Source organism: Acanthochromis polyacanthus, chromosome 11, assembly GCF_021347895.1.
Source record: "Acanthochromis polyacanthus isolate Apoly-LR-REF ecotype Palm Island chromosome 11, KAUST_Apoly_ChrSc, whole genome shotgun sequence".
NCBI lineage: Eukaryota > Metazoa > Chordata > Actinopteri > Pomacentridae > Acanthochromis > Acanthochromis polyacanthus.
The window spans coordinates 28,314,851-28,329,322 of record NC_067123.1 but is presented as its reverse complement, the minus strand read 5'-3'; the positions used below and the strand labels follow the sequence as shown (position 1 = coordinate 28,329,322).

General features: G+C 43.2%; 1 protein-coding gene across 2 annotated transcripts in view; it reads left to right on the top strand.

Moving 5' to 3' along the window:
• Positions 1 to 14,472, top strand: part of col1a2 (collagen, type I, alpha 2) — an 18,638-nt gene extending 4,166 nt beyond the window's left edge. For both annotated transcript variants that reach the window (XM_051955755.1, XM_022213600.2), the window contains 46 exons: positions 412 to 468; positions 590 to 634; positions 732 to 785; positions 918 to 971; positions 1,057 to 1,110; positions 1,218 to 1,271; positions 1,877 to 1,930; positions 2,168 to 2,212; positions 2,468 to 2,566; positions 2,708 to 2,761; positions 3,132 to 3,230; positions 3,418 to 3,462; positions 3,681 to 3,779; positions 3,904 to 3,957; positions 4,066 to 4,173; positions 4,286 to 4,339; positions 4,444 to 4,542; positions 4,780 to 4,833; positions 4,956 to 5,054; positions 5,143 to 5,196; positions 5,321 to 5,374; positions 5,505 to 5,558; positions 6,098 to 6,151; positions 6,258 to 6,302; positions 6,412 to 6,510; positions 6,650 to 6,757; positions 6,857 to 6,910; positions 7,025 to 7,078; positions 8,114 to 8,167; positions 8,274 to 8,327; positions 8,486 to 8,593; positions 8,840 to 8,893; positions 9,369 to 9,422; positions 9,511 to 9,672; positions 9,840 to 9,947; positions 10,403 to 10,510; positions 10,784 to 10,837; positions 10,927 to 11,034; positions 11,154 to 11,207; positions 11,384 to 11,491; positions 11,658 to 11,711; positions 12,037 to 12,144; positions 12,279 to 12,522; positions 12,670 to 12,854; positions 12,960 to 13,202; positions 13,428 to 14,472. In XM_051955755.1, the coding sequence (XP_051811715.1) occupies positions 412 to 468; positions 590 to 634; positions 732 to 785; positions 918 to 971; positions 1,057 to 1,110; positions 1,218 to 1,271; positions 1,877 to 1,930; positions 2,168 to 2,212; positions 2,468 to 2,566; positions 2,708 to 2,761; positions 3,132 to 3,230; positions 3,418 to 3,462; positions 3,681 to 3,779; positions 3,904 to 3,957; positions 4,066 to 4,173; positions 4,286 to 4,339; positions 4,444 to 4,542; positions 4,780 to 4,833; positions 4,956 to 5,054; positions 5,143 to 5,196; positions 5,321 to 5,374; positions 5,505 to 5,558; positions 6,098 to 6,151; positions 6,258 to 6,302; positions 6,412 to 6,510; positions 6,650 to 6,757; positions 6,857 to 6,910; positions 7,025 to 7,078; positions 8,114 to 8,167; positions 8,274 to 8,327; positions 8,486 to 8,593; positions 8,840 to 8,893; positions 9,369 to 9,422; positions 9,511 to 9,672; positions 9,840 to 9,947; positions 10,403 to 10,510; positions 10,784 to 10,837; positions 10,927 to 11,034; positions 11,154 to 11,207; positions 11,384 to 11,491; positions 11,658 to 11,711; positions 12,037 to 12,144; positions 12,279 to 12,522; positions 12,670 to 12,854; positions 12,960 to 13,202; positions 13,428 to 13,574 (3,864 nt within the window). In that variant the 3' untranslated portion in view covers positions 13,575 to 14,472. The remainder of the gene's footprint in view (positions 1 to 411; positions 469 to 589; positions 635 to 731; positions 786 to 917; positions 972 to 1,056; positions 1,111 to 1,217; positions 1,272 to 1,876; positions 1,931 to 2,167; positions 2,213 to 2,467; positions 2,567 to 2,707; positions 2,762 to 3,131; positions 3,231 to 3,417; positions 3,463 to 3,680; positions 3,780 to 3,903; positions 3,958 to 4,065; positions 4,174 to 4,285; positions 4,340 to 4,443; positions 4,543 to 4,779; positions 4,834 to 4,955; positions 5,055 to 5,142; positions 5,197 to 5,320; positions 5,375 to 5,504; positions 5,559 to 6,097; positions 6,152 to 6,257; positions 6,303 to 6,411; positions 6,511 to 6,649; positions 6,758 to 6,856; positions 6,911 to 7,024; positions 7,079 to 8,113; positions 8,168 to 8,273; positions 8,328 to 8,485; positions 8,594 to 8,839; positions 8,894 to 9,368; positions 9,423 to 9,510; positions 9,673 to 9,839; positions 9,948 to 10,402; positions 10,511 to 10,783; positions 10,838 to 10,926; positions 11,035 to 11,153; positions 11,208 to 11,383; positions 11,492 to 11,657; positions 11,712 to 12,036; positions 12,145 to 12,278; positions 12,523 to 12,669; positions 12,855 to 12,959; positions 13,203 to 13,427) is intronic.

Here is a 14,472-nt window from a genome sequence, read left to right as displayed (position 1 = left end):
GACTGGATTTTATTCGTTGACCTCTGTTGAGCTCATTGATTTATGATGTACTAACTCTGTGACCTTTGACCTTTTGTCCTCCACCCATTTGACCTCTTACGCAGAATTAGGTCACTATCGGTGCACTACTGAAATATATTCTAAGTCTGCCGACCTTAAAAAAAATATTCAGAGGCCACTTCCAGTTTCTAGTATGGTGAATTAAGTTCTGATTTACCAAACAAATATCAATTGTGATATGCTTGAAAATATTTTTTGTCATTTTTTTTAATGATTTAGTTTTTGTGACACAAAGTTGAACTAGTAAAACTGCATTAATTACGGCTATGTTTGATTCAGGTTTACCAGGTTTATCAGTATTTACGCAAATATTTGTCAGTGGGATTAATCTGTTTTGTTTTTCTTTAACAGAACTTTGCTGCTCAGTATGATGGTGCAAAAGCTCCTGATCCCGGCCCCGGACCCATGGTGAGGGCCCCTTTCTTCCTCCCAACACAACAACACATGCACATAAACATTAATATGAATAACACTAACACTCATTTCCAGACATTTGAGGGTTGATTGCTAACTTATTTTTCCTCCTCAGGGCCTGATGGGTGCAAGAGGCCCTCCCGGACCTCCTGGACCCCCTGTAAGTACAAATAACCACCAAAATGTACCCTACAAAATGATCTGCTTTTATTTTATTTACATTACGACTTATTTCTTTGCCTCCTCTCATTCAACAGGGACCTCAGGGACACACCGGACATGCTGGTGAGCCTGGAGAGCCCGGACAGACTGTAAGATCATCCTATAAACTATTCACAGTTTCAGATTATTATTGATTGATTTGAGATTGTCTCTCTTTTCAGACTTGCTCATTCGATGTCATCTTGATAGTTCAACTCTCATGCTCTTGTTTTCTTTCCCAGGGCCCCGTTGGTGCTCGTGGCCCCCCTGGACCTCCTGGCAAAGCTGGAGAGGACGTATGTGCACATTTTTTACAAGCACTTTTTGAGTTGCTGTTGTAGTTTCTGGTTTAAATATTCTATCTATTTCATTGACTCACAGGGTAACAATGGCAGACCTGGCAAGCCCGGAGACAGAGGTGTCGTCGGACCTCAGGTGAGACTGAGATTTGCACTAAAACATGGACAATGACAACAGACCACAAACATTTGTATTGCCAATGTGAAGTATATGAGAGTAATATTTCCTCTTTTGATTTGCAGGGTGCTCGTGGATTCCCCGGAACCCCTGGACTTCCAGGAATGAAGGGACACAGAGTGAGTGTCCATCTTTTCCTCTGCTTGACCTCAACTTTACCCGCTCACCTCAGTTCCACCGACTTGAAAAACAATTACTCCAAAGCAGAATACAGTGGAGGAAAAGAGACACCTGTGCTGTGTAGAAAGTGGATTTAAACATTACGGAGCATCGTGTCCTATAATGAGCACCACTGGGAGTGAATATGGATCTCACCTCCTGCACCCCTGAAGTTTTTGCCCCTTTTTTGCTTGAAAATGTCTGGATGGACAGAAAACTTTACCTCTGACATCTTTGAGGCTGTTAGGAACTGAAAGTGTTCTCAATATAAGCTACAGCCAGACTTGAAGATTGGAATGAAACCACATTTCACTTTATTTGATGTTTTGAATGACTCCTCTGCCACTTGACCCAGTAACAGAATTCAGACAAGCGTATTTCTTGCTGAGCCACAAACTTATTCCCTTGAAATCCTGCATTGTCTACTGTAACATTGATAGTTTCTTACTCGTTTCCCTTTATTTTTTGTATTAATCTCTGGAGCAGTGCAGTGCATTTTTTTTGACGTATATTAACTTAAATGTGACCTCTCTGTAGACATCATCGCTGTACTTCTATGTTTCAGGGTTACACTGGTCTGGATGGACGCAAGGGAGAGCCCGGTGGTGCTGGCCCCAAGGTAAAGCATCTTCTAACATCCCTATGACTGCATCAACAACTGGCTCCTAGTTTCTCTTGGTCCTTTATTGTTAATCTTTGCTGTCCACCTACTTGAAAGAAAACATGAGTACACAGTTTCTCTTTTGCATTGAATAGTGAGCGGTAAATCTGAAAATGTGCATTTTTCACCTGCTAACCAATAACCTTGCAACACATCCAAATACCTCATCATATCCCTTTCCTGCCTCTCCTATAGGGTGAGCCTGGTGCCCACGGAGCTGCTGGAAGTCCTGGACTGGCTGTAAGTTTCTGATTAAGCTCAAGATTTACTTTTTATGCACAAAGCCATTTTACTTAGATTTTTGTGACACTATCAATATTAAGCATGTTTAGCCAATGCAAAATGATGGGAACACAGTATTTTGTATAAGCTTGCCGCATTTATGTATAATCTTTTGTTAGATTATCACAGCTAAGGTGGATGTGTTTGAACTCATTTTTCTTGTTTTTTGCCACCTATATGCAGTGAACATAATGATGTGTGTCTTATCTTCAGGGATCTCGTGGTCTGCCTGGTGAGAGAGGTCGCGCTGGCCCTGCTGGCCCCGCTGGTGCTCGTGGTGCTGATGGCAACGTTGGACCCGCTGGCCCTGCTGTAATTATCTGCCCTTTAAACCCCTTTATCATTGTTAATAAATCATGATGTGCAATATCCTATTTTGTCCATGTCAGATTTTGACCTTAACATGAACTTTGGCCTGTATTCTAACATCTTGTCTGCTCCTCCTTCATCCAGGGTCCCCTCGGTGCTGCTGGTCCCCCAGGTTTCCCCGGTGGCCCCGGCCCCAAGGTACATGTGAAGTCAGCTTTTGTTGCAAATCTTTCCAGAGAGTTTCATGTTTAGGATCTGAACAAGAGACAGTTTTTATTGACATAGAGTCAAGGCATCTGTCTGAAATCCAAACTCATCCTGATGTCTTCCCACACAGTATCCCCAAGGGAATTAATAACATATTTAAGAGATCCAGTCACCCCGAACTGCTTTTGACATGAAAAGAACTTTCATTTTAACACCTCAGATTTTCATTTATAGCTGTCCACTTAAATGCAAATCAAAACACCGACAGACAGAGCAACAGTAGGATATTAAATGTGATATCAGTGAAACACCAAAAACACTGATAATTGCTTGACTGAGGATGCATTTCTGTCATTGACAGGGAGAGATTGGACCTGCAGGAGCTACTGGCCCAAGTGGACCTCAGGGATCTAGAGGAGAGCCCGGACCCAATGGTGCTGTTGGCCCCGTTGGTCCTCCTGTAAGTATACAAAGATGTTGCTGCCCTGCTAATTTTCTTGACGCCTGCATGCAGTCCTTGAGTTGACTTTACATCTTTGATTTCATCCTGATATTTAAAGAGATATGACTTTCCAGACTACATTAATCAATTCTGAAACTCTGAGATGTTGACAGTAAATGTATTATTTCATGTGCTTTCCTTCTAGGGTAACCCTGGTGCTAATGGCCTGAACGGAGCCAAGGGAGCTGCTGTAAGTATTCTAATTTGACTAGAAGCACATAGGTGAAAGGTTATCTAGGGTCATGTAGAGGTACCAGCAGTCTGTAACCCATATACACTGTTTCTATCACAGAACATGATTTAAATAAACTAATAGAAGGATGCAGTTTTTTATTCTGGTGTAAAATATGGTCAGAAAGAATAAGGTGATAGCATGATGCTGACCTGGCTGTCATGTCTGTTGTTTAGGGTACCCCCGGTGTTGCTGGAGCACCTGGCTTCCCTGGACCAAGAGGAGGACCTGGACCCCAGGGACCTCAGGGTGCTACTGGACCTAGAGGCCTGGCTGTGAGTATACAAGCCACACAACAGCACCAATAAACATGAAGAAGCACCACCACCATGTGATCACAGTACGCCGCAGATGTTGCTCTTTTGATTAACTGAATCTGTTTATCTCTATCTATTTTAGGGAGATCCTGGTGCTCAGGGTGTTAAGGGAGATGGTGGACCCAAAGGAGAGCCTGTAAGTTCACATCCTAATTGAATTAATTCATTAAAATTTTCACCTCTGAGAATCTCTGCATATTCAGTTTATGACCTTTGCCATCAACACCTATGTTGCCTTCTTCAGGGTAACTCTGGACCTCAGGGGGCCCCCGGACCTCAGGGTGAGGAGGGCAAGAGAGGACCTTCTGGTGAGCTTGGTGCCACTGGCCCTGCTGGAAACCGTGGAGCTAGAGTGAGTACCAGCAGACTGGCATCTTTACAGTCAGGTTTCAACCATACTTCAACCTACTGATTCCAGAGCATGTTACCAGGATCAGCTATTAATGCCTGTGTGTCTCCTTTAGGGCGCTTCTGGCAGCCGTGGAATGCCTGGTGCTGAGGGAAGAACTGGCCCCATTGTAAGTATTCAATAAGAAATTTCTTTCATTTCCGAACACAGCCAACATTTAGTCACATTGTGAAATTTTCTCCTAATAATTTGTGTATTCCATCCTTCCCATAGGGTATGCCCGGTGCTCGTGGTTCTACTGGTTCTGGTGGACCTCGTGGACCCCCCGGAGATGCTGGCCGTGCTGGTGAGCCTGGACCCGCTGGACTCAGGGTAAGTCTTTTGCTAATTCCTGTTTTTGAACAGCGATAGATCTAATATCTGCAAGTAAAGATTCATAGACACCACAAAGGCTAAAGAGGCCTGAAGCAAGTGGAACAGTTTACAGAAGTAATGCTATAAGGGGGTTAGTACCTGACTGAAAATTTTGGGTGAAGGAAGTCAATTATAAAATTATAAATTGATGACATACTTACATCTACATGACAAATCAATGTTTATTTTTCATAGGGTATCCCCGGAAGCCCTGGAAGCTCTGGACCCCCAGGAAAGGAGGGACCTGCTGTGAGTAAATCTGAATCTTACTCCAGGATAGAATTCATTTTTGTTATTCTTGCAGACATTTACTTACAAATACATGCATTTTTGGTGGTCTCATTGTGGTGCCCTTTTGTATCCTGCTCCAGGGTCCTGCTGGACAAGATGGCCGCGTCGGACCTCCTGGCCCAACTGGACCTAGAGGCCAGCCCGGAAACATTGGTTTCCCTGGACCCAAAGGACCTTCTGTAAGCACAAATGAAGCCAGACCTGTTTAAAGCAATTACATTCTTTTCTGTTTTTCAACTTTTACCACAACCTGTTTTTTTACCTTAGGGCGACCCTGGCAAGCCTGGAGACAAGGGAGCCACTGGACCCGCTGGACTGAGAGTAAGTCAATAAAAGAACATAATACAATAATATAGAAAAACTAAACACCCAGATAGTTTGCACATCAAAGAACTCCTTCATTGCCAGTTGTTACATGACATGTTGTTGCTGTGTTTGTGTTTAGGGACCCCCTGGACCTGATGGCAACAATGGAGCCACTGGCGCCACTGGACCTGCTGTAAGTGTCCTTATATACATCACATGAGTGGATCTCAATACCCAAAAACAACATTTTCATATGTTTTTGTTACAATAACCATCACAGTGCCATTTTAACTCAAATAACTCTTTTTTCTGTCTTGGTATAGGGCGGCCCTGGTGAGAAGGGAGAGCAGGGATCTGCTGGAGCTCCTGGCTTCCAGGTTCGGATCCATTAAATATCTATATAAATTTTACTGCATGAAACAACACGCCATTGTACTGTCCTCGAGGGATTGTTGTGTTTTCATTCAATACTGATTAATTTGTCAGTCATTTTCTTTATTAATTTGGTCTAGAAGTTGTTAGACAATATGTTTTCTAAAGTCCAAAATGGCAGATTAAAATGTTTTGTTTTGTCTGCAACCCAAAGAAATTCTGTTTACTTTTAGAAAGGAGTAAAGAATCAAGAAGATATTCATTTTTGATTCTCTGATTAATAGGGGATATTTTCCTTTAACAAAACATACTAAATAATTAGCAAAGTAGTTTCAGATTAATTTAACAGTGGACAACTAGTCACTTAGTCGTTGTAGCTGTAGTTGTGTTTTCTTCCCGCCATTCATAGTAAGAATGGGAAAACACACACACACGCTTCTACACCAATTCTCTCAAGAAGTTTTTGTCAACAACTTAAAATTGGCTCCTTCACTGCCTTCCTGTTGATGCCATTGGAGCTGATGTTGCGTCTTGACATTTTTAGGGTCTGCCTGGACCCGCTGGACCTGCTGGAGAGGGTGGCAAGCCCGGAGACAGAGTAAGTGAACAAACACACACACAGTTGCATCATAGTAAATCAACAGATAATTGTATTAATAGATGTGTGGTACATCACTGACCAATCATTTACCATATTTCTGTAGGGTATCCCAGGAGACCAGGGACTTGCTGGACCTGCTGGTGGAAAGGTGAGATCACCTGTCCATGTCCCGTTTTCCGAAGCTAAGCTAAACTCGTCTCTTTGTGGAAGATTAGTTTTGCAGATAAATAGTAAAACATATGTGTGTCCTTCTACAGGGAGAGCGTGGTAACCCTGGTGCTGCTGGAGCTGCCGGAGCTCAGGGACCAATTGGAGTCCGTGGACCCGCTGGAGCCCCTGGACCCGATGGTGGCAAGGTACGATGATGGGAAACTGTAAGAGATTACAATGACTTAGTGCAGCAGATAAGTTCTTGTGAAGTTAAAAAAAAAAATTGTTTATCTGGTGATGTGCCTTGTGCGATAATGAACCAAAATTTGTCCTGTCTACTCCCAGGGAGAGCCTGGTGCTGCCGGAAATGCTGGTGCTCCTGGACATCAGGGACCTGGTGGCATGCCTGGTGAGCGTGGAGTCGCCGGTCCTCCTGGAGGCAAGGGAGAGAAGGTGAGTTTTAAAAATCTGCAACCTGCAAATCAGTTAGTAGGGGTGGAATGTTTCTCATATCACTGTCTGTATTTCACCCTCTTCCTTCTTCTCCTACAGGGAGAGGCTGGACACAGAGGCCCTGACGGCAATGCTGGAAGAGATGGCGCCCGTGTAAGTTTCGTTCTACCAATTTTTCACCTCACATGAAATTTGTGATCCGTTTTCCTCAGTTTGAGTATTCCCACTAGAGTCCTGGTGTCAGTGTGTCCTCTCGTGTCTTTTTAGGGTATGCCTGGACCTGCTGGACCCCCTGGACCCACTGGAGCCAATGGTGACAAGGTAAGTTAGTGTAATATTTGCCAAAAAACACGTACCTGACAGAAACATGCAATGCGAAGTGGTTAGGATTTACTCTGGATCATATCACGTCAACAAATATATATAGGTTTTTCATGTGACCTAAAAAATGGCTGCCACCAACATAATTCAAGATGGCCGACAGATTCCAGTAGCAGTGACCCACATTAGAAAGCAATCAACAGAGTCCACACTGTTGTAATTTATTTGCTTATTCAGCTAACACCTTCTCCACAGAGCTCCCACTCTACTGCAATAAAATGTTTAATTACCCCCAACCTTGAGTTGTGTCTGAAGCTAGAACCTCAACACTGCCATCTAATGGCTGTTTTATAGCATTACATAAATGACTCACCTACAATTCACTGAGACAACGGCGGTTATAGAATAGAAATAAATGTATCAAACCAGGCTTAACAGATTTGAAGTATCTTTATTTTAATTTTTGTGCAGTTTGGAATGGTGAGCTTTTGCAGTGCCATTTTGCATATGCATTGGCCTACAAACACAACCTAAAGAGACAGAAGTACACTACCAGTCAAAAGTTTGGACATACCTTCTCATTCATTGCTTTTTTATTTAGTTATTTTATACCTTGTAGATTATTACTGAAAATATCAAAACTTAAAAACGTATACATATGGAACTATGTTGTAAACAAAAAAAATGTGAATATTTGGTATTAATCTACAATGTAGGAAATAATGCAAATAGATTAAAAAAAAGCATTGAATGAGAAGGTGTGTCCAAACTTTTGACTGATAGTGCCCATACAACAATAATAGAATTAGTTAACAAACAAGGAGTTGCCATTTGTAGCATTTGTATCTGCAAGTTATGGAATTCACATCATCTGATTATCTTTTTACTGATTGATTTTTGACCAAAATAAACAGAAATTATCAGATACAAAAAATGTACATTCCACTGCTTTCGGTTAGTATCAACACATAGATGGATGGGTAGATAGACTGACTAATGCTAAGTTAATAAAACACTTCCTGTTCTCTCCTACAGGGTGAGAGTGGTTCCTTTGGACCTGCCGGACCTGCCGGACCCCGTGGACCCTCTGTAAGTAGCTATGGATCATTTTCTTTATATTAACAGATGCCACCTCCATCACTGGGGACCTTAGAAAAACAGAGAGCAGTCAATCTGACCTACTGCTTGTCCACAGGGAGAGCGTGGAGAGGTTGGCCCTGCTGGAGCTCCTGGATTTGCTGGACCCCCTGTAAGCCCACACATTATTCAAATATACCGTGCCATTCATACATCTTCTCAATTCCCCAAATTATCATCAACGCATGTAGATAAACTAACAATTACATAAACACACACACATGCTTTCCCAGATATTGACCCAGCTCTGCACCTTCTCCCTCCCTACAGGGTGCTGATGGTCAGGCTGGAGCAAGAGGAGAGCGTGGACCTGCTGGTGGAAAGGGAGAAGTTGGCCCCTCTGGCTCTGCTGGACCCGCTGGACAGTCTGGACCTGCTGTTAGTACCATTCACACTGGACACACACGTCGCATTGCACCTTGGCAAATCTAATCCAACTGGAATGGATGCAGTATACCAGACTCAACTTATGATTTAGGAAGCAGCAAAATGTTATTCAGATGTCAGAAAGGAATGACTTCAAAAGTTCAGACAGTATCAGCTTTGCAGTAGCACTTTAGTATAAATTTACAATTGTACTTTTTATACTCATATGAGTAATGATTTCTTTTTGTGGGTGTCTAGGGTCCTTCTGGCCCTTCTGGACCTGCTGGTGCTCGTGGAGACACTGGTCCCTCTGTGAGTATTGAAACACACAAATGCACAGATCCATTCACTGCCACACACATTCACATAAGTTCTGTAGGTCTTCCAAATCAAATCAAAGCTATCAGCGCATACAGTGAGTAGAAATTGAAATCTAAAATTCCGCTGAACATCTAAGGATCGGAGAAAAATATCAGAGGATGAGCATTAGATCTTTTGGTTCTGCTATTGTTTAAATAAACTCAATGACGACAAATTTTCTTGCAGCTTGACTGATTACATTCAGCAATATGGGGCTTGCTTTTGGCCTTGTGTAAATATCTGCCTAAAAAATAAAGAATGATGAAGGAAATCGAAGTATGACTATTCTATGCTGATTTATGTTTTTCCTGTGGATGGTCAGAATATATTCTTATGTTAACTCTGAGGCCCGCTCACATATAAGGCTACACACTGACCAGGTATTACTAATAACTGCTCTATAACCACCGTATGTGTTCCTGCTCAGGGTCTGACTGGTTTCCCTGGTGCTGCTGGCAGAGTTGGTGCTGCTGGTCCCTCTGTGAGTATAAATTCTGTATTTACAATTAATGATAAACTTACACACATACACTCAGCATTAATCCACTGTCTTACTCGTCTCCTCTCAGGGTATTGTTGGACCCCCTGGCCCTGCTGGTGCCTCCGGTAAGGATGGTCCTCGTGGTCTCCGTGGTGATGTTGGACCCGCTGGACCTTCTGGCGAGCAGGGAATGGTGGGACCTCCTGGTCCAGCTGGAGAGAAGGGACCCTCTGGAGAGTCTGGACCCCCTGTGAGTTAAAGCGCTTTTATTCAGGCAAAAATATGAGACTATGGCGCACTAATAACTTTGAGAACAATGAATACAGCAAGCTCAGACCTCTCTTGTACTCATGTAAACCTTTAGATCATCATCCCATGGATGTGTGACTCATGATGTGTTTTATCTTGGTGTTTTAGGGTCCTAATGGTATTCCTGGAGCTTCCGGTCTTCTTGGACCTCAGGGATTCGTTGGTCTGCCTGGTGCTAGAGGAGATCGTGGTACACCTGGTGGTGCTGGTGCTGTGGTAAGTTCAACCAAAAGATGTATTATGACCTGCTGAAAGCTACTTCATAACAGTATTTTGCCATTCAAACGTAGTATCTCACTATGATGGAACTGTCTACACTGTATATTGAGAGTTAATCATTACAAACAATGAAGACTTTATTTTATCCTGTGATTCATGCATGCAAGATTTTAAAAATGCACAAACGTCTGAGCTGGACTGGATTGCAACTGTTTGCCTTTAAATTCTGCATCATTAAAGAAATCACACCAATATAAAAATAGTTGTTGCTTAAAATTTCAGCCACAATGTCCATTTGGTGGGATGCTCTAAATGAACACATGCATTTCTTAGAAGCTCAAAAATATAATGCATGCATATTACTTTACTTGCACTTGACTCAGTTAGTCCACATATAATATTAAACTTCTGTCTGTGTTCAAACCACTGACTTCCTCTGTATCATACTACAGGGAGAGCCTGGTAGAGTTGGACCTGCTGGTCCTCCTGGAGCCCGTGGTCCCCCTGGAAACATTGGCATGCCTGGTATGACCGGACCCCAGGGAGAGGCTGGACGTGAGGTAAGGATTTAGTTTGCCACTTGTGCAATAATAGCATACGGGTAGATGTGGAGACAGTATTAAAATATCCCCATACTTCACGTAGAAGTAATGTTACTTGATTCAGTATAATTGCTTTAACTAGACAGACAGCATATATCACAGTTTGCATTGAAAACAAGTACAAGAGCATCTCTTTTGAAGGCTAGCCTATTATCTTATTTACAGTTTGACATGGTAACCTGACACGAATTTGAGCTTTAATGTAAACTGTAATATTTTTGTCATCCACAGGGTAACCCTGGTAATGATGGACCTCCTGGTCGTCCTGGTGCTGCTGGATTCAAGGTAATGTCCTCCGATACACCATGTATGTTTACAGAATACACACATATACTGTGCTCTGACCTACATATGCCCTTACCCACAATTTTCAGGGAGACCGTGGTGAGCCCGGACCTGCTGGATCCATGGGACTTGCTGGTGCCCCTGGACCTGCTGGACCCACTGGAGGTGCTGGCAGACCTGGAAACCGTGGAGAGGCTGTAATTATTTTAATCACTGAATTCCCATCTTCAAGTAGCATCATTTTCTGGGACAATGCACCTACAATCATTTGTTTGCTTCACTCATGTTTTTCATTCCTGTTTTTCCTTTTGCCTAGGGCCCAGGAGGACCCGCTGGACCTGTTGGTGCTGCCGGAGCTAGAGGCGCTGCTGTAAGTACAATGAACAAGTACAGTCATAAAAATGACACAAAGAACAGTGTGCAGTGGATAAAAAATAAACCGATATTCTACATCTACAGCATTTCAATGTTTGAATGAAAATTGCATCCCAGTCTGGCAACATGATGTCCCTGCAATGTGCATGCATGTTTCTTTGTTTGTTGTAGGGACCTGCTGGAGCCCGTGGTGAGAAGGGAGGTGCCGGAGACAAGGGAGAGAGAGGCATGAAGGGTCTGCGTGGACATCCTGGTCTCCAGGGAATGCCCGGACCTTCTGTGAGTCGCTGCACACCTGCATAATATAAATATACAGCTACATATGCTGATACACCTGCATGGAATCCAAAAGTATAGGCAACAGCCCCATGATATAAACGCTGCATACAGAGAAAGTTTTTGCTGTCACTACAGGCTCATTCAGTGATGTTTTCTCTTCCCACAGGGACCTTCTGGTGACACTGGTTCTGCTGGACCCAGCGGACCTGCTGGACCCAGAGTGAGTGGAATCCTTATTACTTGGAATATATCAGTATTTTATTTTTTCTACCTGCAGAAACAAAAGTTCCAGTGAAGCCATTGTGCGCACTTTTGAAACTTTACCATAAGTGAGACCTGATTCAGTGTCAGGACATGACATTCACACAGTAACAGAAAATAGGTGAAGTTCCACTGGGACAGGATGAAGTTTACAAACAGTCTCTCTTAATTTGACAGAACACCTGTAACTCTAGAGCGTCAAATATTAGACATTTAAAGGTGCAGGGTTTTACATAAAAAGATGAATATTTGACTGTGTAATAATGTGATAATCTCCTCTTCAGGGACCTGCTGGACCCCATGGACCCGCTGGTAAGGACGGCAGAGCTGGTGCCCATGGTACTATGGGTGCTCCTGGTGCTCGTGGACCCCCTGGATACTCTGGACCCGCCGTAAGTTTGACTTTCCATCAACAGCTTCACACTGTTTTTGGTTATTTGGACAAGGCAGTTTAGTGCTAGTATGCATCAAAGGATCCACCTGCAACTGTTATCTGCATATCAATCCACTGTCTTATCCATCTTAGGGTCCTCCTGGACCTCCTGGTCTGCCCGGACCTGCTGGCCCCTCTGGTGGCGGATACGATGTCTCCGGATACGATGAGTACAGAGCCGATCAGCCTGCTATGAGAGCCAAGGACTACGAGGTTGATGCCACCATCAAGTCACTCAACACTCAGATCGAGAACCTGCTCACCCCTGAGGGATCCAGGAAGAACCCCGCCCGCACCTGCCGTGACATCAAGCTCAGCCACCCCGAGTGGAGCAGCGGTAAGCTCGACTTTCCCTGATACTTTCTTGAGGCAAATATGGTCCTACATTTAGTAAATCTGTCTGTCTTTGGAGCATGTAATTCATTTAGCTAAGCTTTCAAACAGAACAAAAGCAGTCTGATTCTACTCTCTTGCTGTCCTGTAGGATTCTACTGGATTGACCCCAACCAGGGCTGCATCAACGACGCCATCAAGGTCTTCTGCGACTTCACCACCCGCGAGACCTGCATCTATGCCCACCCTGAGAGCATCGCCCGCAAGAACTGGTTCAGAAGCACCGAGAACAAGAAGCACGTCTGGTTCGGAGAGACCATCAACGGTGGCACTGAGGTGAGAGAGGAGGCGTATTTCATTATTTTAGTTCTCTCAGTCAAACAAACTATTGGAATATTCTCTTCATACAACATACTGATTGTTGTTCTTTGCTTCTTGCAGTTCACCTACAACGATGAGTACCTCAGCCACCAGAGCATGGCCACCCAGCTCGCCTTCATGCGCCTGCTGTCCAACCAGGCTAGCCAAAACATCACCTACCACTGCAAGAACAGCGTTGCCTACATGGATGGTGAGAGTGGCAACCTGAAGAAGGCTGTGGTGCTCCAGGGCTCCAACGATGTGGAGCTGAGGGCCGAGGGCAACAGCCGCTTCACCTTCTCCGTGCTGGAGGATGGCTGCACTGTGAGTGGCTTTTTGCTTCTTTAGATGCCTTGTTTCATCACTACTGTTATTGTTCAAACTTCCTCATGAGTGAGACACTGTTTGGTTTAGAAGATCCTGAATTATTACAGTTATGATGAGACAAAACACAGCTAATCTTTCTCACAGCTTTGTAGCTTGTATTGTCCGGTCTGTGCTGCACTATTCTGACTTTTAATCTCTCCTTTTCTTTCTTTACTCCTGCAGACACACACTGGTGAGTGGAGCAAGACAGTGATTGAGTACAGAACAAATAAACCATCTCGCCTTCCCATCCTCGACATTGCACCTTTGGACATTGGTGGAGCTGATCAGGAGTTTGGTTTGGACATTGGCCCAGTCTGTTTCAAATAAATAGACTCATGATAAATTAACACCAAAAAAGAGAGGAAGAACGAAAAAACAAAATCTCTGCCCTTCTTTCTGTGTTGTTTTTTTTATACTGAATGCTGATTTCTCTCTGCGCATCCACTTGCTTAAGATGGGCAACTATCGGAGAGGACTGAACGGACTAATCGGAGCGTTTGTGCAATGCAAATTAATACAGCAACCCAAAGGGACGCGGGAAAACACCTTGTTGTGGGACATCATGTCATCCTTTTGTAAAAAATAAAAGAAGTGTAATAAAAACGCTGAAAGTACGCATCACTTTGTGGTCTTTGTATATCTTCCAAAGAGGAGGTTTAAAACCACAATTTCCATGAAAAAAGGTTTAAACTACCTCATGCCTGTACCTAAAGAAAATACTATTGAGAAAACCTGGGTCCACAACCGAGATGTTGAGACTTCTAATGCTTCAAGCTTTGTCCCGTATCGGAAGGTGCTCAGTTACTTGAAGCAGAGATCTATGGTGCTAATATGCAGCTGTGGAACAAACCACTTTTTTACTGTATTACTTTGTATTGACCTTTGAGGAGTTTTGCCTTCATCCTCTGATACTCCCCCATTTTAAGCAGGTGGAATGATTCTAAACCTGATGTCTGTCTTTTTTTTTGTTTTGTTTAATTTAGTTTCTTTCTGGAAATTTTGTTTTGTTTTTGTTTGTTTTTTTCAGGCTTTTTTACTCTTCCAATCCCACACCCAGTGTTCATTCTGACAGCACATATTTCATCCAGTTCTGGTTTTTAGACGGCCTCTCTCTCTCTCAAAAAATGACACCACAAAGTCTATTGTACCTATTTTGTATATGTGAGATGTTTAAATAAATTGTGAAAAGTTCTGAAATAAAGCATGTCCAATGTTCCAAAACACA